Raw genomic sequence first — 23162 nt, forward strand, 5'->3', positions numbered from 1 at the left:
GTCTGATAAGTGTGAAATGAGGGCACCCACTATGATACATATGATAGTAATACATATCTAAATATATACTCCTTTTTAATTTCAGTCTGTGGCTGTGCCAACCAGTGTTGTCACAGTTACTCCTGTAAAACCGTTGAATACTTTAACTAACCTGAAGCCTTCAAGTTTGGGAGCATCACACACACCCTCAAATGAGCCCAATCTCAGAGCAGAGAACTCAGCAGCTGCTCAGACTAATCTTTCTCCGGTAAGCTGTCACTGGCACCTTACATATAAATACAGCTCTTAAAATTTTTTTTTAAACTCTATCTTCTAGCTAACATTTATGAGTATTTGTTTATATTTCTATATTTAGACGATGCTGGAAAATGTGAAGAAATGTAAGAACTTCCTTGCAATGTTAATAAAACTAGCATGTAGTGGGTCACAGTCCCCAGAAATGGGGCAGAACGTGAAGAAGCTGGTGGGACAACTTTTGGTAAGTTAGTACTATGAAACCTTGCAAGCTCTGTAAGAATCCATAGAACATGTTTTAAATAGGAAATTAATACTTTTAAATGATGTTTATTTTAAATGGATTTTTGATAAACTTCTTTTGTTTCTTGAAAATTTTGTAATGATTATAAATCTTAGACAAGTAAATCTTTTGTAGTATATATTACTTTCTATGTGTCAGTCCTACTTCCTTGAGCCTAAAAAGGGCCTTGGAGAGAAGGTTGACTGGTCAAATAAAAAGTCAATAGAATTGTAAATGCCAAAAAGCCGAGCTATTAACAAATAATAAAATTCAGTTCTGTATGTCGAAGCAACAAACTTTGGGACCTGTGGAAGGAAGTTAACTTTCTTTATGTCTCAGTTTCCTTCTCTATAAGATGAGAGGAGTAAATGTGATGATCTTTGAGGTTTATCTAAGTGCCAGGATGCTGGTCTTTTAGCTACCAAATTACACATCCTTGGTTTCTTCTGTCCTCTTTCAGGTAAAATGCTTAGATATGTTGAAAAGTGGATGAAGGTGGAAATTAGCAAATACTGCATATTACATACTTAAGAAATATGCTAAGGGACCTAACAAATAGAATTTTGGAATTTTTTTGAATTTTTACAAGAGTTTATTTGAGCCAAACTGACAACATATGTGGAAAAGCAAGGTCCCAAATGTCCTGGAAAATAACAGTTTTGCATCTTTGTTTATGCATTTGAAATTAAGGAGTGAACATAAGGAAGATTACCTGAGGGTGGGGAAAAAGCAAGGAAGGGATGGGATTACAAGATAGTTAACAAGATTGTGTACTCTTTTGTGGGTTAATGCCCCCTTTTGGGGTTTTTAATTCTGGTATTTCAAAGGTGTGTTAATCTAGATGCACAAGAGCAATGGACAGGGCTGGCTTAAAACCTTTCACTAAAGATGCTATAGGCCTGAGGCATGATTACCTATAAGCTGCCCAGTTAGAAATTTATGCTCAGATCACTGTATGAGATTATTTTCCATAGGATCCCCCATTTTTGGTCTATAGTTCCCCCTTTTGATCATAAATCAATTTGAAGGATGCATTGAAGACTAAACTTTTGGTCGGAGAGTGTGGTCTCACAGCTTCTAGGAAGATTCATTTCTAGGACGTCTCAGTATCAGTGTTGTCTTGACCATTGGGGATGGGGCAGTTCTGTAACCATAGGATCTGAGTTGAGGTTGAATTTTTCCCAAAGAGGGAAAGGCAGGTAAATGGAAGGTAGTCAGATCTTACGGCTTTCATTGTGAAAAAACACCATATCATTTTTATTCATGAGCTATCATGATTCAAGCTGTTTCCTTCTGTTTTATTTTTCTGTATATGGCATCTAGTGTAACATTTACATAAACCATGAAAAGAATAATAACAGTTATACATGTTCAGTAGTCAGAAATAGTTGGACTATATAGGAAAACCCAAAGAACAAGTATAACAATTATTATGACTAATATTATTGGGAAATAGGTAAAAACAAGAAAACAAAATGGATTCTGAGTTCAGTATCAATCCATAGCTATACAAGCCTTGTCATATCTTTAGATAGTTGTCTACCTCTGGTGTCAGTGGCTTCTCAGCCTCGAGGAGTCTTTGATGTCCATAACCAGGGGGTAGATGTCCATTTGAGATTAGGCACCTGATAAGTTCCCTTACAATGAAGTTGGAGAGTGTCTTTTACTTGATGTCCTTCCAATAAACAAATCTCCAGGTGGCAGTCAATGATCTTTAAAAGCCTGTATCTTGGAGTCTCTTTAATAAATGGTGTTGGGAAAATTGGACAGGTACATGCAAAAAAAAAAAAAAAAAGAAACTAAACCACCAACTTACACTATACACAAGAATAAACTGAAATGAGTAAAAGACTTAAATGTAAGTCAAGAAACCATAAAAATCCTAGAAGAAAACAGGCAGTAAAATCTCAGACATCTCATGAAGCAGTATTTTCACTGATACATCTCCTAGGGCAAGAGAAATAAAGGGGGAAAAAAATAAACAAATGGGACTACATCAAACTAAAAAAGTTCTACACAATGAAAGAAAACAAAATGAGAAGGGAACCCACTGTATGGGAGAACATAGTCACCAATGATACACCTGGTAAGGGGTTAATTTCCAAAATATATAAAGAATTTAAACTCTACGCCAGGAAGACAATCCAATTTAAAAAAAGGCAAAGGACCTGAATAGACACTTTTCCAAAGAGGGCATACAGATGGCCAATAGACATGAAAAATGCACTAATTATCAGAGAGATGCCAATTAAAACTACAATGAGGTATTACTTCATATCCGACAGAATGGCTACCATCAATAAATAAGCAAACAAGTGCTGTCAAGGATGTGGGGAAAAAGGAACCCTAGTACACTGCTGTCAGGAATGCAACTGGTGCAGCCACTGTGGAAAACAGTATGGAATTTCCCCCCAAAAATTAAATATGGAACTGCCTTTTGACCCAGTGATCCCACATCTGGGAATATATCCTAAGAAACCCAGAACACCAATCAGAAAGAATATATGCACCCCTATGTTCATAGCAGTGTTATTTATAATAGCTAAGATCTGGAAACAGCCTAAGTGCCCATCAGTAGATGAGTGGATAAAAAAAGCTGTGGTACATTTACACCATGGAATACTAGGCAGCTATAAAAAGGGATTTCTTACCCTTTGCAATAACATGGATGGGCCTGGAGATTATTATGCCAAGTGAAAAAAGCCAGTCAGAGAAAGACAAGTATCACATGATCTCACTTATATGTAGAATCTAATGAACAGAATAAATGAACAAAATAGGTCTAGAGACATGGATGCATGGAACAGACTCACAGATCTCAGAGGGGAGGGGGGTAGAGGGGATGGGAAGAGATTAACTAATGAACATATATGCATATATGAATAGCTCAGGGACACAGACAGTAGTGTGATGAAGCCCTGGGGTGGGGGTCAGGGTTGGGTGGACGGGGGCAAAGGTGGGGAAAATGGGGGACATCTGTAATACTGTCAATAATTAAAATGAAAGAAGTCTCTTTCCTGGGAGTTCTCTGTGAAAGTAAGCAGTTACCAACTTGGCATTTTCTCTATCAAACCTTGGCAACAGTGTAAGATGTCTTTTTTCAAAAGTGTCAGCTCATAAATTCCTTCATCTATGTCCAGCTGAAATGCACTGTAACATGAAGAAATTCAAAAAACAAAAAAATGGGGAGCCAGAGAGTAAGGAAGAACCAAGCAGCCATCTCAGGTTTGCCACTCCGACCACTCAGTATACAGCCATTGCTTATCCATACAATATACCCTAGAAGTTTTCATCACTTATTTTACGGTGTTCCCCATATGATTTCAGTTTTTTTTTAGGTGTTCCAGGAGCTCTTCTGAAACAGTGCAAAGTTATTGCTACATATATTGAAATTTTAACTCTTAAAACATCAATTTCTAGTGAAAACTAGGAAATAATCAATTAGCATTCTTTAGCTTGGACATTTTATAAATTCTAGAAACATTTTTCATAGACATAAAAGTCAGTTATTAACATGGGTTTATTTTTGTAAAACTCAGGCAAAATAAAGATGTCTGTTTTACTTAAACCAATAAACTTAAGCTAGCTTTCATTTACTAAGTATTACTCTTAGATGACATGAACTTGAAAAGCATTTGAGTTAGTTCTATATTTCTGACAATTTTAGAATACCCAATCCTTACAAGCATTTGCCTTTAGCAATACCATCTAGAGGTAGAAAATTATGTCACATTTACAACATACATATATAAATATACACAGACAGAGACAAAGAGTTGGATTCAAATTTTGTTTTCCAGGCATTTACAGTTTATATCTGTTTTTGACAAGCCAAGTGCCAAATAACCTTCCACGTTTTAAAATAAGGACAGCTATTAATACCTCACAGAATCGGATTGACACCTAAATGACATCATAGGTTGATTTATTTATCTAAATACTCCTGTAGCTTTGAGAGACCAATTAAATGTTTTTCATTCATTCTGCCTAATATCTAGCCAGCTTTTTCTAATTGTGTGCACAAAAGGTTAATTTAGAAGTATCAAAGGATCCTCTTCTTGACCATCTTAGTATTAAAGGGAGGCTGGCAACTGTTGTGGGGCTTTTGGTCTCTGAGGCACAATTTCCCATGTTAATTATGAGATCGGTAGAGTCTGAACAAACTTATAGGGAAAACCAGCCTTTATGATATGCCTCCAGATGAGCTAAAAGTCGTGAATCCTCCCTATAAGGACAACTTGATGCCCTAGAGGAAAGTTTTCTTCAGGCATCCCCACAAAGATCGTTAGTTGTCTAAGAATACCCGAGCAGGAGCCAACGAGAGCTTACTGGATGCTGGAATCATAACGCTTTCCAAAGCACAGCCCCTCTCAGGATGAATCCAATCTGGGGCACCCTGCCCTTCTCCCCGGGACTCCCACAGGCTTCTCCAGATCCACTGCGCTACCATTACTAGACAACTCCTGGCACCCACCTCTGCCACTCTGATTCAAGGTTCTGAACAGCTAGCATCACCCCATTGGCTAGCAGGTTGGGGAAGCAAGTGTCATTTCTCTTCTGGAGCTAAATAGAGTTCAGTCTCATTTACCCAGCATAGGTTTTGTTCTGACTCTCAGTAAACAATCCAATTAAAAGCAGCAACCCATTTTTTTTCATTTCCCTGGATTATCCCAACCTTTAGCCACCTTGAGGATTTTTCTAAGAACAATGCAAATAAAGTCATGGCCTGCTACTTAAAGCAAAGAGGCCCAGATATCTGAGAGACTGTCATCTCATCCAAGTCCACCAATGCAAAGCCTAGCACCACCAGTGTGAAACGGTGGGACCTAGCACCAGTCAGGGTCCACGCAGTGGTTCTGGGTGGGCTTCTTTGGGATACTGCCAAGTAAATGGTGATGAAAGAAACGGCCAAACCTGTAGAGAGATTTTATAAGAGTTTATTTGAGCTAAACTGGTGACACATGCTGGGGAGCAAGACCTCAAATGCTCCCTGGATTTTTTTGAAATGCTGAAATTTATGGATTCCTCTGACCATATAATGAGAATTTTTGTCTATTTTTCTTATAAAAATGGTTACTTTTTTTCAGCAGAAAATGTTGACATACAGTTGACTCTTGAACAAGACAAATTTGAATTGCATGGGTCTACTTATACACAGATTTTTTTCAATAAATATAGTCAGCCCTTTGTATCTGTGGGTTTCCTATCCATGATTCAACCTACTGCTGTTGAAAACAATATTTTCACATTCCCAACTGCGGGTCAAAAATACTGTTTTAAATTATTGGTTGGTTGAACCCAAGGGTGTGAAGGTTTGAGTGCAGAGTCAAAAGTTATACGCAGACTTTACCCTGTGCAGTGGTTGGTGCCTCTAACCCCGTGTTACTCAAGAGTCAGCTGTGTTTCAAAAGGTGTACAGAAAAACAAGCACAGGTTATAAATATTAAAATACCTTCTTTACTACTGTTTTTTATGCTGCCTATAATTTATTAGCTATAGAGCACATTTGAAATGATTAGTTTTCTATTTGAGAAAACTTTTATATATTTAAAATTATAAGTCATATAAACAAGTTTTTAACTTTTAAGCATCCTTTTTTTTAAATGTTTTTATTGATTTTAGAGGAAGGGAGAGGGAACAAGAGAGAAACATCCATCGGCTGCCTCCTGCATGCCCCCCCTACTGGGAATGGAACCAGTGATCTCTTGGTGCTTGGGCCAATGCTCAACCAACTGAACCACACAGAAAAGGGCTTGAGCATCTTTTTAAAGTAAACATTGAGCTTTTGGTCTTCCATTTTTAAGGTATGGTAGTTATGAGAGGGGATCTGGTCACTTGTTTATCGGAGATGGAATACTGTAAATTGAGAGGCATGGTGGAAAGGAGCATGTATTCAAGAAGACATTAAAAAATTTCTTAGTACAAAGAATTTCTTTGAGTTTTTTGGACATCTAGAGGCAGTCAGGAATTAATCAAATATCTTTTCTAGCTTAAGATCTATTTAGCTTAGAACAGTTAATAGCAATTCTCAAACATTTTGGTCTGAGAATATCTTTATATTCTTAAAAATTGAGGATTCCCAAATGTATTTTGGTGTGGGGGTGGAATTAAAACTGATAAATTAAACTTTTTAAAAAATTTACTAATTTATTTAAAAATAACAATAAACCCATTACATGTTAACATAAATAACATGTAAATGAAAACTGTAGTTTCTATAACAAAAAATTTGAGAAGAGTGGCAGTGCTTTATATTTTTGCATATTTCTTTGCTATCTGACTTAATAGAAGATACTGTAGCTGCTTTCTGACATCTGAGTTTACATTTGATGTGTTATTTTGGTCAAAATATTTGGAGAATATTCGACCTCATGCAGAAAGTTGGTTGGAAAAGTATTTTAAGCACCTTTTTCCAGATCATTGTGGATATTCTTTAGATTCACCAGTTTAGTTTGCACTCTAGGTCTTTTATCCATGTATGATTATTGTAACAGAAGGCATTTTGGCTATTTGGAAAATATTGGTTCATTGAGTTGTACAGATCTTCCAAATGTTGATGGATTTGTTATTTAAAATATCCAGAAATGATACTTATAATCTGACTATCAGTCTCATAAGGAAATTCCTTAAAGTACTAGGAAGCTATCAAACTCAGGATCACGGTTACAAATTTTCCAAAATTCTAATTTTGGCTTGAGAGCTCTAATTTCTATCATTAGCTACGAGTACTGTCAGTTTCTTTCTTTATAGTGACTGGCTTGGTTTGTCTATTTGTTTTTGAGAAAGTGCCTGTCAGTCAAATGCCCAAGTCTTCTGAATAACCACAGTTAGTTTGACAACCTTTCTAGTAAATGAAAAAAAATCAACTAGTTCACATAGCATCTCAATCACAAACTGCTTTTCCTTGAGCATCTTAATTTGGTCTGCAACTGAAATGCTCTATATGTGGTTCCCATTTTCTTACATACATTATTGAAAAGATGTCTACTGAAGGGTTGATATTTAGTAAAATTGATTTTTACTGCCTCATGGAGAACATTTTAAAATGAACCTGGCTCTATTTTTTGTTTTTTACCCCAAGTGCCTAGTGATGTAGAATATGATGGCACCTATTTCAATTTGTTGCCGTTACCTTTCTTGCCAGTAGTTTTACTTTTATACCATCAATGCAAATCTCAGCGAAAAAGGCCAAAAAGCCTTTTAGTATTAATATGAAAATAATTTAGATCTCACAGACCCCTGAAATGCTTAGAATGTAGGGCAGTATGGAAGGCTTCCTAAGTCCTTTGGAACAATAGTATATCTGTTATTATGGCCTTACAGCATTCTAAAAATACAATCTTATCCTGATTAAGGTAATTTCAAAATTGAAAAAGCAAAACAAAAAACCTCAAGGTCCCCAAACCAATAGCTTCTATTTCCTACCCTAAGAAATTTAGGACTCCTGTGTCTTCAGTTCTTAGTTATTCTTAACAGACTGTAATGCAATAGCTTTCTTCAGACTGCCAGCTTTACTCTTACTTTGCTCATTGGGATCATCCCCGTATGAACAAACATCTCTATTGTTTATGCTTAATTCATGTCACAAGTGACATGAAAAAAAATGCCTCCATTTAGTGATGGACTTTATTACTGTTCAAAGCTTGTAATGTCTATAATCATGAATTACATACTGTTCCTGTTTTAAAATATTTGTTGACCTAAAAGTATTTTTCTTTCTCCCACTCTCAGGATGCAAAAATCGAGGCAGAAGAATTTACTAGACAGCTGTATGTTGAACTCAAGTCTTCACCTCAGCCTCACCTAGTTCCTTTTCTTAAGGTAGAGTTATGTATTTACTACTCTGAAAATATTCTTAGTATTAGGTTACTTTTAAAATAATTTAAAACCTGAATATTTCAACATCACAGCAACTTAAGGTGAATATAACTAACAATGTAGAAGAAACCTCTCAGTGTTGTAATCCATAAATCATGTTGATAGTTCATATTCTTTGGTTTGGAAAACTTTGGGAAAACAGAAGTAACGTCTGAGTCATGAATTATATTATTAGATGCTCGTATATGCAAAATTCTTGACATTAAAAAAAATAGGGCCTTCTGCTTTGTCCTAATGACTCATATTCTCTTAAAAATAACCCACATAATGCCAAATTTAGTGGAGAGGCTATTTTTAAAAATTAATATATTTTGTTAGTAGGCATATTCTTTAAGATTTATTGAATTACATAGAATTTTGATGGAGAACAGTAACTTTGATAATGGACAGTTGTAATATTTTCAACAATAAAGATAAGTTAAAAAAAGAGCTTGGTTTGGCAGACTAAAATATATATTCTTTGGATACTCACAAGCTGAAAAGGAATCAAATTGAAATTTATTGAAGACTAGTGAACGAAAGACTCATCCCATAAATTTTGAAATAATGGAATAAGGTGATGCCTTTAGAAACATTTGGCTTAATTATGTAGGAAACATGAAAGAGGTTTCATAGTGCAAGACTTTTTTTGATTGCCTCATTATGAAAGGATGGGAAGGGAGATGGAGCACCGCATTTTCAGAAGGGTATTAAAATAGTGGAAACTGTCCCTAAGAGGGTGACCACGTTGATTAGGAGGGTGCTAATAGTGTGATCCGAAGTGTGGCTAAAGAAACTGAGAATGTTTTAGCCAGAGACGACTTGGTCTGGGAAAGGGATGTTAATACCTAACATCAGATGACTAGTGCCCTGAGTTGAGATGACCCTTTTTTTTTTTTTTTTATTTTAAATATCTTTATTGATTTCAGAGAGAGGAAGGGAGAGGGAGAAAGAGAGAAACATCAGTGATGAGAGAGTCGTCATTGATTGGCTGCCTCCTGCACACCCCTGACTGGGGATCGAGCCTTTATGTGCCCTCACTGGGAATTGAACTGCAAATCGAACCTTGATCTCCTGGATCCTAGGTCGATGCTCAACCGCTGAGCCACACCCGGCTGGCTCAGATGACCCTCTTGATTGAGAAGTTTGAGGCAGTCTTCCTTGGGTCCTTTTCAGAGCCATAGGTGCTCTGCATGATATTGACAATTCTTTTGAGTTTATTTCCATTTCACACTCCCTGGAGACACTATGAGGAAGAAGGAGAGAAATTAGTAAGCACCCACTATGTGTCTGATGCTTTGCTAGATAATTTACTTCTAATTTGCATTGTTTGCACTTAATTTTCATATCAGTCTTTTGAGAATAGCTGCTAGATAGTATTTTTCATTTTAGGGATGAGAAAACCGTGTAAATTGACTAACTTTTGACCAAACTCACAGGTCCATTGTTTAGCCTATCTGACTATTTGCTAATGAACACTGCTTTGAAGTTACCAAAATCACCGTGAACTAGTGCTAGTGCACTTCGTTTCTGTTTTCTAAGGACCTACCTAAGCCTTAGGTTTTTTCTTGAGAATTTTTTTTCCTCATTTTTGGGAGCTTTTGGGGCTTGGATATTGCATAGGGATGAGGGATTCAGCCTTCATTCTTTTTTTTTTCTTTTTCTTTTTTTAGAATTTTGTGAATGTATATTTTTAAGATACCCTATTTTTATTTTTTTAATTAATTTTTTTAATATATCTTTATTGATTTCAGAGAAAGGAAGGGAGAGGGAGAGAGACAGATAGAAACATCAATGATGAGAGAGTCATTGACTGAGCCCGCAACCCGGGCATGTGCCCTGACCGGGAATCGGACCCCGATCGCCTGGATCCTAGGTTTACGCTGAACCGCTGAGCCACGCCCGGCCAGGCTCAGCCTTTATTCTTAACTCTGGCCAGGAGATCAAGAGATAATTTAGTGTCTCTTTAAATCTTTTTTTTTTTTTAAATATGTTTCTATTGATTTTTAGAGAGGAAAGGAGAGGGACAGAGAGATGGAAACATCAGTGATTCGATCAGCTGCCTCCTGCAAGCCCCCTACTGGGGATCGAACCTGAAACTCGAGAATTGAACCAGTGAATTCTTGGTTCCTGGGTCCATGCTCAACTGCTGAGCCACACTGGCCTCTTTAAATCTTATTACTTTAACATTTCTTTCCAATTGTGTTTTTCTCAGGACCCCTTCATCTTAGATTTCTAACTTAAATTTAATCAATCACTTCATTTGTTCACTTATTTTTAAAGCAGCGTATTTTTCTTCCACTTTCAAAGTTTAGAAAAGGATTATGAGAGACTTTCATTTTCTTTTTCCTTTTTTTGTTTGTTAGTTAATCCTCATCTGAGGATATTTTTTCCATTGATTTTTAGAGAGAGTGGAAGAAGAGAGGCAAGCGGGAGGGAGAGAGAGGGAAACATCAATGTGAGAGAGACACATTGGCTGGTTGCCTCCCGCACCTACCCCTTCGTGGGCTAACACTCTAACCATGAAGCCACACTGGCCAGGGTGAGCAACTTTGTTTTGTTACTATTTTTATATATATATGAAAATCTCTTTGGATAAGAATTTTATCAATTTCTTCTAATAAAAAAAAGTAAAGGAAGTAACTGAAAGGAAAGGAAGAGGAGCAATAGTTTTTATTTGCTTTTTAAATAATAACAGTCTGAAAATTTGTCAAAACAAGGAAATCTTTCAAAACAGCCCATGAACTTGCTAACAGATAACCTACTATCTACTTACTTTTTCATCTTTTTTTCTTACACAAAAACAAAGAAATATCCCATATCCTAGGGATGAAAGGCAGAAACTTCTACTTTTTAGCTTGAACTGTCTTTAATACTTTCATCAGGATACAAAGATAAACACCAACTTAAAATACAGTCAGGAAATATTCTCACTCAATTAAGAAAATTGATCTTACTTGTATTAGCTTTATTTTGATGTGAAGACTATTTCTATCAAAATTTGAAAGTTATTTAACAAAAAAAATGTTGTAGTCTACTTTTGTATAAATAAACTTACAGATATTGAAGTTATTAGTGATCCATTATGGGGTTTAGATGAATACAAACAAGTTTAAAACTTTTATTTTAACACATCGATTTTCACTATACAAAATAAGTTTAATACTGGGACATAATAATTTCATATTGAAAAATAAATCACTTTTGGGTTTTAAAGAAATCAACTCTTGGGTATTGACAGGACATAAGTAATATCAGATTTCCTCAACTGAAACACTTGATGTACTTTTGAATTATTTTATGTTGTAAAGATTTTAAATACAAAGTATTTCTATTTTACTAGTAGCTAATCTACTTAGTTATCAGTGTGTTTTTTTTTCTCCTCTTCCCTGTTTCTAGAAAAGTGTGAGTGCCTTACGACAACTCATGCCTAACTCCCAGAGTTTTATTCAGCAGTGTGTTCAGCAGACTTCTGGTGAGGTAGTCATTGCTACCTGTACTACACCAGTAACAACTTCTGTGGTGACAACAACAGTTTCCTCAATCCAATCTGAAAGGGCAATCATTGTTTCTGGAGCAACAACACCCAGAACTGTGTCAGTACAAAGTCTGAATTCACTTGCTGGTCCAGGGGGAGCAAAAACTGGAGTTGTGACACTTCATTCTGTGGGTCCAACTGCTGTAGCAGGAGGAACAACAGCTGGAACTGTTTTGCTTCAGACTCCAAAACCACTTGTGACATCTATACAAAATGCAGTTACAACAGTCTCACTTCAACCTGAAAAACCAGTTATCTCTGGGGCAGGAGTAACGCTGGCCCTTCCATCGGTAACTTTTGGAGAAACTTCAGCATCAGCTATTTGTCTTCCATCTGTGAAACCTGTCATTACTTCTGCTGGGACCACATCTGACAAGCCTGTCATTGGCGCTCCAGTCCAAATCACACTTGCACAGTCAGGACCCATCCTTTCACAGCCAGCTGGTATTCCACAGACAGTTAAAGTCAAGCAACTAGTGAGTAACATTTCATTACTTCCTCAGTTTCTTATTTTGAAAATTTCAAACATTCAGAAAACTGGTAAGACTAGTAAAATGAGCCCCTGTTTTCTCTTGACCAAGTTTGACCAGTTGTTAATGTTTTACCACATTTGCTTTGTTCTCCCTCTCTCTGTTCACATACTACACAATACACAGGTGATTTTTTTCTTGAACCGTTTGAGAGTTGCTTGCAGAGATCATAACATTGCACCCCCACATACTGTGTATCCCTTAAGGAAAAGTCTGTGGGTTTTTTCAACGTAAGTTCAACATAGGTGGGAAGTTAAATATTGGTATAGTATGTATTTCCACAGTTGTCCCAACAATGTCCTTTATAGCTATTTGTTTTTCTGATGTTGTTTCTAATGAAGAATTGCATATTACATTTACTTGTCATTTCTCTTTAGGCTTCTTTAATCTAGAACAGTTCCCCAGTCTTTTGTGGTTGCTTATTATGTTGTAATATTTTAAGTGCCTGGGCTGGTTGTTTTGCAGAATGCCCTTTATTCTGTTTTGTCTGATTGTTTCCTCAAGATTAGATGCAGATGAAATATTTTAGCAGAGTTCTTACATAGGTGATATTATGGTAACATTTCTTTAAAAAATGTGGGGAGGGAAGAGGGACATGGTGAAAGGAGTAGATAAGTAAGAAGTTGTGTTGTTTCCTAAATTAGGTAGGTTGAGAGGTTCTTGGGTAAAAGAAATCGTAGCTGTTTACCGATGAGTGTTTAGAACATTCTACTTTATTCAAGACAAGTTTTCTCAGAAGACCGTAAAAGTATTGTTAAGCTGTGTGGCATAGTAAAGCTCTCTCCTACTGTATACAATAATAAAGCTAGCTGTTTTTTGATTTTTGGTGATTGCCCTTGTTTTCTTTTGTAAGCCTTTGTGGTAAAGGTTGTGTTTTGAATCTCTTTGTTTTAGTTCATCCTGCTTCTTGAAATAGTTAAATCTAAGTAAATTTCCCAGCCTTGTTTTGTGCGATCAGGAGAGGAGATTAGGTTCTGTGGATGATTGACTTTGAGACGGAGAACAGCTTTGGGTGTAGAATGAAAGGGGAAAGATCGCCTGGCCAGGTGTGGCTCAGCGGTTGAGCGTCGACCTAGGATCCAGTCAATCGGGGTTCGATTCCCGGTCAGGGCACACGCCTGGGTTGTGGGTTCGATCAATGACTCTCTCATCATTGATGTTTCTGTCTCTCTCTCTCCTTCTCCTTTCCTCTCTCTGAAATCAATAAAGATATACTTTTTAAAAAAAGAAAAGAAAGGGGAAAGATCAATTCGAACAGCCATCAAACTCTTGGGTAGGTAGGAAGTAATTGTCATTTCCTGGGTACTGATCTTTTTTCATCCCTTCCTCCTCTGGGTCTGATTTTCAAATGGAGAAATGTACCTGCCTTGCAGAGTTTCTCTTGAGTGTCTCAATTTAATCTCAGAGATGAAACCTTTTTAGAAGTGATGATTCTTAACATGTATTTTTTTTACTCTTATGCTACAGTTTTTGTTTAGTTGAGGCCTTCTATTTCCTAGAACTTAATCTTAGTGACTGCATGGCAGTTATCACATATTGAATATTGAATAGAAATTGTAGGAAATATTACCCTTGATTCCACTAACTTTGTGTGCATATACTGCTTGAGTTATTTAGAGTTAAATATTTGATTGTTCTGTATTTATGAATGGGAGTGGGTTTGGGTTGAAATACAGAGAACAAAGTGTGAAGCATGCCGTCATCTACTTGTTTCTTTGCTTCCTTTCCATATAGAATTTAAGAACAATTCTTTGTCAGATATCCCAGATCATAGTTATGGAAAAATCATAATTAATGTAAAAAAAAACTGTCACCTAAAGAATATTGTGTAGTTGTAGATCTGTATTTTCTATAAATGATTAGAACATTAATTTGTTAACATCCAAATAAAACGTCAGAATTTGATATGTCAAGAGAAGAAGCTAAGGTATTTATTCTTCCTTTCTAGTAGTTTTTTGGAGGGAAAGTAAATAAAGGACTTAAGTTTTAAAAAATATACTAGCTGCATGGCTCAGTGGTTGAGCGTCGACCTAGGATCCAGGCGATCAGGGTTCGATTCCCGGTCAGGGCACATGCCCGGGTTGTGGGCTTGATCCCCATTGGGGGGCATGCAGGAGGCAGCCGATCAGTGACACTCCCATCATTGATGTTTCTATCTCTCTCTCTCCTTCTCCTTGCCTCTCTCTGAAATCAATAAAGATATATTTAAAATAAATAAATAAATAAATATAATAGCTCTTTCTTTTGCTTGCCAAGTAGGAGCCAGTATCTCTTCTTTGGGCCAATTTCCATATCTTTAAGATAATTTCAGTCTCCATAAGATGCCTAATACAGGGGTGGGCAAAAAGTAGGTTAGTAATGGTAATAATAAATAATGCAGTAATTAATAAAGAAATAATACAAGAATAAACTTTTGTGTACTCACAACTGTAAACCTACTTTTATCCACCCTTGTACTGTGGTTCTAAATGGTACTTTTCTTTGAAAGAACGCTGATGAATTCTCTTATATATTTTCACTCATAATATTACTTTGTTCACCAAATATGCAGGAGTATGCTGCACATATGCTGCCTCAAGTTTTATAGTCATTAATATGAGCAGTGATGGAGATCCAAGATTGTGAATCCCAGCTCAAAACTTTGTGATATATATAAATACCCCATATCATTCATATACACATATATATGTGTGTGTGTGTGTGTATATATTTTTTTAACTGACGCATTTGCCTCCCACCACCTGCATGAACTTGACCCTGATTGGTCTGTAGGCCAGGCCATGCACAGTGCCAGATGCAGGCTGGCACTGAGGCTTACCTTCCCAGCTTGTTCTGTGCCAAGGTATTACAACCAGCATCCGGTCGGTCCACTGGGAGCTGGCCCCTGCCTCCACTCCCACCCCTCCTGCCGGGTCCCTTGGAGCTCTGCCCCCTTTCCACCTGAGGGAGAGACTTCCAGGCTGCTACCTTTTTGCATACTCATCACAAATGGTATGAAGATTAACTCATAAACAAATTTCTAATATTTTATTACTATCTTTCATAATTAAAATACTAAAAAGAATACCTAGTAAAGAATATAAAAAAAGAATATGTGAACAATAGGGAAATAAGTCAGAGTTGTTAGAAGTGTTTTTGTTGAGCTTTCTTTCTGAATGCATAAATGAGACTCTGAATGTATTACTTTGTAGAATTTAAATATGACGCCTAGGATTTTATAAGGCATAAATACGAGCTCAGCTTGTTAAAAAGACATCATTGCTTTTAAGAGTTTTTTTCTCTCTTTCAAGAGCCTATTCTTAGAATGATGGCAATTGAATTATCCCAATTTGTATTCTCTAGAGGTATTAGTTCCTATGGGATTATTTACTGGGGCATTTTGCGTTTCTTATGACTTACTATTGTTTAGTGATTGATGCACACTAGATTTTAAATTTACTTACAAAAAAATATTAAAGTATAGAATAAATTGTACTTGCAAAATTCTGTTCAGAGGCCTATCTCCTGGCACATGTATATTAGCCAAAAATGAATTTAAGGACTGATAATTAGTTCACTACCAGTAGCTAGCTCAAAACCTGACTGTCTTTCTTCTTTGAAGTGAAAAAAAAAAAAAAAAGCTTTGCTATTTTTTTCTCTCTTATTCTTTGAAGCTAAAAATAACACCCTGCTAGTACCTTAATTTTGCTTCCTTTATCCCCAGCCCTCACCCTCTGGGCTTGAACTGTTTATTTTGGAGAATGCCTTTAGCATTGTAATTTGCCAGGTATTTTTAAAAAATGGCCCATTAAAAGTCCTTATCTTTTGGAGATATGTTTTCAAATATTTATGGATAAAAGATATATCTGGATGTGCTTTAAAATAATTGAAGGTGGTAGGGAAGAGGGTGGGGATATAGATGAAACAAGATTGGTAAAGAATTAATCATTGTTGAAGCTGGATAATAATGGCATAGGTGGTTTCATTATATTGTTTCTTCCACTTTTGTATATATTTGAAATTTTTCATGATAAAAGTTAAAAAATGAAAATAGGATGCATATGGAGGTTTAAATTGGGCAATATGTAATGTACATTTGAATTCCACTCTAAAAAATAACATAAAATGTGTGAGATAGTCATGTTTTTCAGTTTTGAATGAGATAATTTTGCAACAGGCAAATTTAAATTTTAAGTAGGCATTCTTGTTTATTTACAGTTAGGTGAGGGCAAATTGGTTGTTTTGTTGTTATAACTGAAGCAGGTTTGCTTGAATGACTATAATGATAGTTCTCATTGTTTCAGGTAGTCCAGCAGCCTTCAGGAGGCATTTCAAAACAAGTGGGTACACTTTCCCATTCCTCAGCATTGACCATTCAGAAACCTGCACAGAAGATTCCAGTGAACACTGCAGTAACTACCGGTCAGTCACATCCAGCTAGATTCTGACCCGCCACACTGGGTTTGAAACCTGATGAAGTTTTCGACTATTTTTTATTGTTATATTAAGAGACAGGAGATTTGGTCTTTTATGTTGAGACCTATGAGAGAACACTGAAAGATAACTATTTTACATTCTTTGCACATAAGTAGCCACTTTTTGGGGGTATATGTTGTTTTAGAATAAAAGGAGCAGCTATTCACAGTATTTATAATCAGATAAAACAATTCAGTAGTAAATAAGTACTTTTTTAACTTATAAAATTTTGTGTGGCCTTTCTTTTTAAAATATATTTCTTTCTCTAAGTTTATAAGTTAAGTCTTACACATAAAATTTAGAGGTATTATGTATTTTTAAAATCTACCAATATAAGTGATATATTATTAACATGTTTCTGTCACCTTTTCTGGGTAATATTTTTATAGTGCTGGTAATTCTGTAGACAATTTGAAGACTGGAGGTCCAGATTTTAGTAGATGATTTCATGTGCAGGGAATAAATTCATTGTCATGTTTGAATTTAAACATAGTTTTAGGGCAGTTTGAATTTTTCTTGATTTTTTTTTTTTTTAATGTATATTAAAAGCTGTTGTCCTGAATTTTTCCTAATGTGGCATGATTGACTTTTTAAAATTATATTTTTTTTCTTTCTTCTTTGTTTATATAGCTTCCATTCTAAAGCAAATTACCCTTCCAGGAAATAAAATTCTGCCACTTCAAGGATCTTCTATTCAGAAAAATAAAATAAAAGAGAATGGAACAACATCCTTGAGGTAAAGAAAATAAATAGTTAAAACTTGGTTTGATTTAAGGAAGTAATATTTTAAAAAAGAAAAGAAATGACAGAATAATACTTGTAATAAGTAAATATATTTATGCATTTTTAAAAAGCTAACAGTACTTTGAGTATAATTTATAAATAAAAAAGTGCACAGATTTTAAGTGTATGTCTCAATGAATTTGACAAACATATATACCTGTGTAATAATCCAGATTAAGATGCTGAACATATCCAACACTTTTTGCTCCTTTCAAGTCCATTATCACCAACCCCTGCTTCCTACAGCCACTATTTTTATATCTATCACCATAGATCATTTTTGTCTATTCTTGAACTTCACGTAATGAAAAATTATATTATCTGCTCTTTTGCGTCTGAATTTTTTTACTTAGTATGTTTTTGAGATTCATATCCTATGTCATGAATATTAGAAGATTTTTCTTTGTGTTGGGGAGAAGTATTCATTGTATGAATGTAAATTTGTTTCCTTTTTTCTGTTGATGAACATTGGGTTGTTTCCAGTTTTCGACAATTCTAGATCAGGCCACTATAAACATTTACATACAGATTTTTGTGTTTCATTTCTCTGTAGTAAATATCTAGGAGTATAATGGCTGGGTCATTAGATAAGTGTGTGTTTATAGAATGTGCTGGATTTCTGGATTTACTGCATTTCAACTTATGATTTTTTGACTTTACGGTGGTTTGAAAGCTATATGCATTCAGTAGACACAGTACTTTGAATTTTGATTATTTCCCAGTCTAGCAAAATGCCTTATGCTACTCCTTATGATACTCTCAGGGTTCAGGGTAGCAGCAGTGAGATGATTTTGCCCAACTGTAGGCTAACGTAAGTGTTCCAAGCATGTTTAAGGGGTGAGGCTAAACTATTAAGTTCAGTAGATTAGGTGTATTAAATGTGTTTTTGGCTTAAAATATTTTCAATTTACGATGGGTTTATCAGAATGTAATAACCCCATCGAAAGTCCAGGAGCATCTGTATTTAAGAAACTATCAAACTGCTGACCAAAGGGACTGTAGCATTTTATATTCCCACCAGCAATGATGAGAGTTCCAGTTGCTCTCCAACTTGTCAAGGCTTGGTATATTCAGTTCTTTTGATTTTTACAATTTTAATAAATGTATAGTGGGTATTATTATTGTGGTTTTAATTTATATTTTCCTAATGACTAAAGATATTTTTGAGTATCTGTTTTGTGCTTATTTGCTCTCCACATATCTCCTTTGGTGAAATGTATGTTCAAATCTTTTGCTCATTTTTCTTCATTGAGTTGTTTGATTTCTTCTAATCGAGTCTTTAGAGTTCTTCATATATTAAAGAACCAAGTTCTTTGCTACATAGCGATTTGGAAGTGCTATTCTGTGTGGTGTGTTTAATTATTCTCTTACCAACATCTCTCACAGAGCAAAAGTTTTTAATTTTGCTCAAGTCCGGTTCATTAACTTATTATTGTAGGTTATGCTTTTCATGTTTTACCTAAGAAATGTTCGTGCAACCCAAGGTTATGAAGATTTTCTCCTATGCTTTGTTCTAGAAGTTTTACAACTTTAGGTTTGTCCTTTTTGTATTGATATTCTTTAGTTTTCACTTCTTGCCTATGTAAAAACCAATGTGTGGTGGTTCTATTTTCTTCTTTCTATACATCTATCTATAGTTCTTAGTTGCATTATTTTTTGTCACAATATATAAACATTTGTATTGTAGTCTACTTTCCTCATCATCCCTATCTGCATTTTAGTTGTAGGTCTACTTCTGTATTAAAATGTTCACCTTTTGTCTTTTCTCTGAAGCTTTCTCAGTCATCTCTTGGTTGGACGAAGTTCATCTTCTCAAGAAGGACTCATTGGTGTAGAATTCCCTAAGTTTTTGTACATTAAAAACAGTTTTTCAATGTCCTTGATACTTGAAAGACAGCTTGGCTGGATATGAAATTAATACTTTTTGTGTTGCATTTAAAAATACGTTGCTCCATTATTATCTTGATTTTATGTTGGGTTATTTTTTGTAATTGATTTTTTAAGGGGAGAGAGAGAGAAACATCAATGTGAGAGTGAAACATCAATCAGCTGCCTTCTGCACGCCCCCTACCCGTGAGTGAGCCCACAACCAGGGCATGTGCTGTGACTGGGAATTGAACTGGAAACCTTTCCGTGCAGGGATGACGCCCAACCAACTGAGCCACACCAGGCAAATTTACAGCTGAAATTGACTGAAATTAACCACAATTTACCTTCTACCACTTCCCCTGGAAGTTGCAAGCCTTCAATAGACTTCCAAGTTCCAAAATAGTTATACCAGACAGATTCCTGATGCTTACTATTCCACCATCTTCCCAGAGTCCTCCTCCTCACCATGCTTTTCATAAGCTTTTTGTGTGGCTTCTTTGACTTTTATTCTGCAGAGCTTCAATGCCAAATGCTAAATGGGAAAAAATCATCAGGCCTGCTTCTTTGTGCCTCACTGCTGGATAGGATCATTGCCTATCTCTCAAGTCTTGGCAGCCTGGGGAGCCTTAAACTCCTACTTTTTGTCTCTCTTTAGGAGATTGCCTAATGCTCTCTTAGCTTTTCTTCTTCTTAGTAGCTGCCTTTTCCCATGGCTTCTTAGTATCATCTTATTCCACATCCAGATTAGCACATACCCAATGGAAGAACATGGAGAAAAATGAGGTTCCTTCAGTGAGGTTCTATTCTCTTGGGATTGCTGCCCTTCGATACCTGGTTCTATTGGAACTTCTCAGCTTCAAACAAACTTTTAAGAATAGTTTTTCTGGCTGTATTAGTTTTTCTTGATTAGGACAATTACCTGTTATAAGTGACGGTTGTGTACTTACTTTATGGTATATTTTGATAAATTGAAGTTGCTCATTTTATTTAAAAAATTTTTTTGTTTATTGATTTTAGAGAGAGGAAAGGAGAGGGAAGGAGAGAAAAGGAAACATTGATTTGTTATTCCACTTTTTCATGCATTCATTGGTTGATTCTTGTATGTGCCCTGACTGAGGATTGAACCTGCAACCTTGCAATATTGGGATGACAGTCTAACCAGCTGAGATAGAAGTTGCTCATTTTACAGTAGTTGAATTTAGTAATTTATTTTATGAATTGTTTATTCATGTTTTATTCATCCTCCTTGGTTTCATAAAGATAGTCTCCTTTATAGTCTTCTAAAGGTTTTGAAATTTTATTTTTTTTTATTTAAATCTTTGTTATCATTGTTTAATTTTTTTCCCTATGGTATGAGGTAGGAATGGTGATTCACTTATTCACATATATAGAACCATTTGTCCCAACAGCATTAATGTACAGTCTATTCTTTCTTGTTGATTAATAATGTCTTCTATGTTATATATGAATGGATCATTTCTGGGCTATCTGTTCCTTTAGTTTATCTTTCTTTTTATCTCTGTTTTATCACATTGATTAATTTGTTCATTTTCAGTAGCATACTGTTCATTTTACTATAACTTCAAAATAAATTTTATGTCTGTTAAGGCATATTCCCTACCTACTTCTCCTTTATTTTCTCTCCTCCACTTTCATAACCCCCTCCTCTGTTCTTCTATGCATGTCTTCTTTAACATCTAATTTAGTGATGTAATTTTATCTGTACAGGTTGTACACAGTTTGTTGAATTTATCTGTTGGGTTCATTCCTAGGCGCTTTTTTATTGCTCTTACAGGTATTATTTTTGGTAATTGCCTTTTCTGTTTCCAGTATATAGAAAGCAGGGTTTTTAAAAAATTGATTTCAGAGAGAAGAAGGGAGGGAGAGAGAGAAAAACAGAAATGCATGAGAGAAACATCGATCATTTGCTTCCTGAATGTGCCCCAACCAGGGATTCAACTTAGGACCTAGGTTATGGGCCCTGAATGGGACTCGAACCCGCAACCTTTTTGGTATATAGGATGACGCTCAACCAACTGAGCCACCTGGACAAGCATGTTGGTTTTTTTTGTTGTTGTTGTTTTAAATCATAATGCCAACTGCCTTGTTAAGTTCTTATTTCTGATAATTTTTAGATTATTTTAGGTTATTTATGTAGATGATGTCAGGAGTGAGATTAGAATTATGAGTTGCCTTTTTTTCTCTCCTTTCAGCACTTTAAAAATGTCTTTCCATTGTTTTCTGATATCCATGTACATGTTCAGTTTCACAGATAAAACATATATAGAAAAGTTACCCTGATTTTAACAGGGAAACAGCAACACATTTGGATCTCCAGTGACTTAAAACGTTGGATGATCAAATGTTCCCTATTAAAAACTATTATAAAATGGTTAAAAATAAAATGTGGAATCTCAAAAATGAGCAAGTAACAATTATCTATTAAGAGATGAATACAAAGATTTGAAAGATAACCAAATAAGACATTGAGAATTGAAAAATGTAATTGTTGAATTTAAACCCTTATTGGATAGGTAAATCAGATTAAACCTGAGGGCCCAAATTGAGTTTGCTTTACTCCAGAGAGGATTTATGACTGTTTCGTGCAGCAAAGAGGGATGACTATTGACTTGAGACCACTTTAGCCTTTTTCTAGGAAACCTGACGTAGATAAGATTTCTCTACTTTAACAGAGGCCCAAGAACTAGTGCTAGCCACAGGCATTCGCCCCTGAGGCAGTTCTACAGTATGCTCATTGCTTATTTTTACTGACACCTTTTGACAACTTCTGTGCACCCAGCACTGGAATGAAAATGTCTTATGCTGGTCTAGTTGTAATGCTATGTAATTTCTCCTTAGTAAATCTAGTCCACTTACTGCCTGAAGCAAAAGTGTCACCACTAGTATTTTCTTTGGGAAATTTCTAGCTTACTACTTTTGCTCATTTATCTGCTGAGTGCTTATTGCTTTTTAGATTTATATACATATATATGAAAGTAATTATTTGTTGTATATGTTGTAAATATTTAATCTTTGGTTTAGCTTGTAACTCTTTTTAGTGTCTTTTGTTATACAAAGGTTTTGTCACAGTACTAGATTCCTATATGGCTTTTGAATTTTACCTATTCTAAGAAATCCTTCCCTATCCTCAGCTCATAGTGATGTGATCCTATATTTTTTTCAATGTATCTATATACACACACCTCACATATGCACACATACCTTTTCATCTTAAGTAATTCTTGATTTTATCTTTGTAGATGTCTTATGCTACAATTTCTTTGTAACTGACTTAGTCATTTGCCATTTTGCAGCTTATGTACTGAAATGTAAACATCCTGTGAAGAAAAAATAACTTTAGATTATGAATTCTATTCAAATAATGGCTTATAATAGGGTCCTGTTCTGGACAAGGGAAATTAAGAATTTTTCCCAATTGGATTGTTCACCTCAAAAGTCGTTACTGAAGAATCCATCATTCTTACCTTTCTGATTTGAAATGCAACCTTTATCTTATAGTAAATTCTCGTTTACACAGGATACATCTATAGAATTTCATTTTAGTGCTATGTTTTTATTTCTGTGTTAATATTTTTGCATCTTCAATTATTAC

The 23162-nt window shown here is 35.4% G+C and overlaps 1 protein-coding gene across 1 annotated transcript in view; it reads left to right on the forward strand.

Moving 5' to 3' along the window:
* The window catches only part of TAF4B (TATA-box binding protein associated factor 4b), a 100447-nt gene that overhangs the window by 25053 nt on the left and 52232 nt on the right, over window positions 1-23162 (forward strand). Inside the window, exons 4-9 of the mRNA XM_016195917.2 lie at window positions 86-247; window positions 356-478; window positions 8249-8338; window positions 11774-12388; window positions 16726-16843; window positions 17528-17633. Coding sequence (XP_016051403.1) covers window positions 86-247; window positions 356-478; window positions 8249-8338; window positions 11774-12388; window positions 16726-16843; window positions 17528-17633 — 1214 coding nt within the window. The remainder of the gene's footprint in view (window positions 1-85; window positions 248-355; window positions 479-8248; window positions 8339-11773; window positions 12389-16725; window positions 16844-17527; window positions 17634-23162) is intronic.

The sequence above is a fragment of the Miniopterus natalensis genome, chromosome 7, assembly GCF_054644295.1.
Source record: "Miniopterus natalensis isolate mMinNat1 chromosome 7, mMinNat1.hap1, whole genome shotgun sequence".
NCBI classification, from domain to species: domain Eukaryota; kingdom Metazoa; phylum Chordata; class Mammalia; order Chiroptera; family Miniopteridae; genus Miniopterus; species Miniopterus natalensis.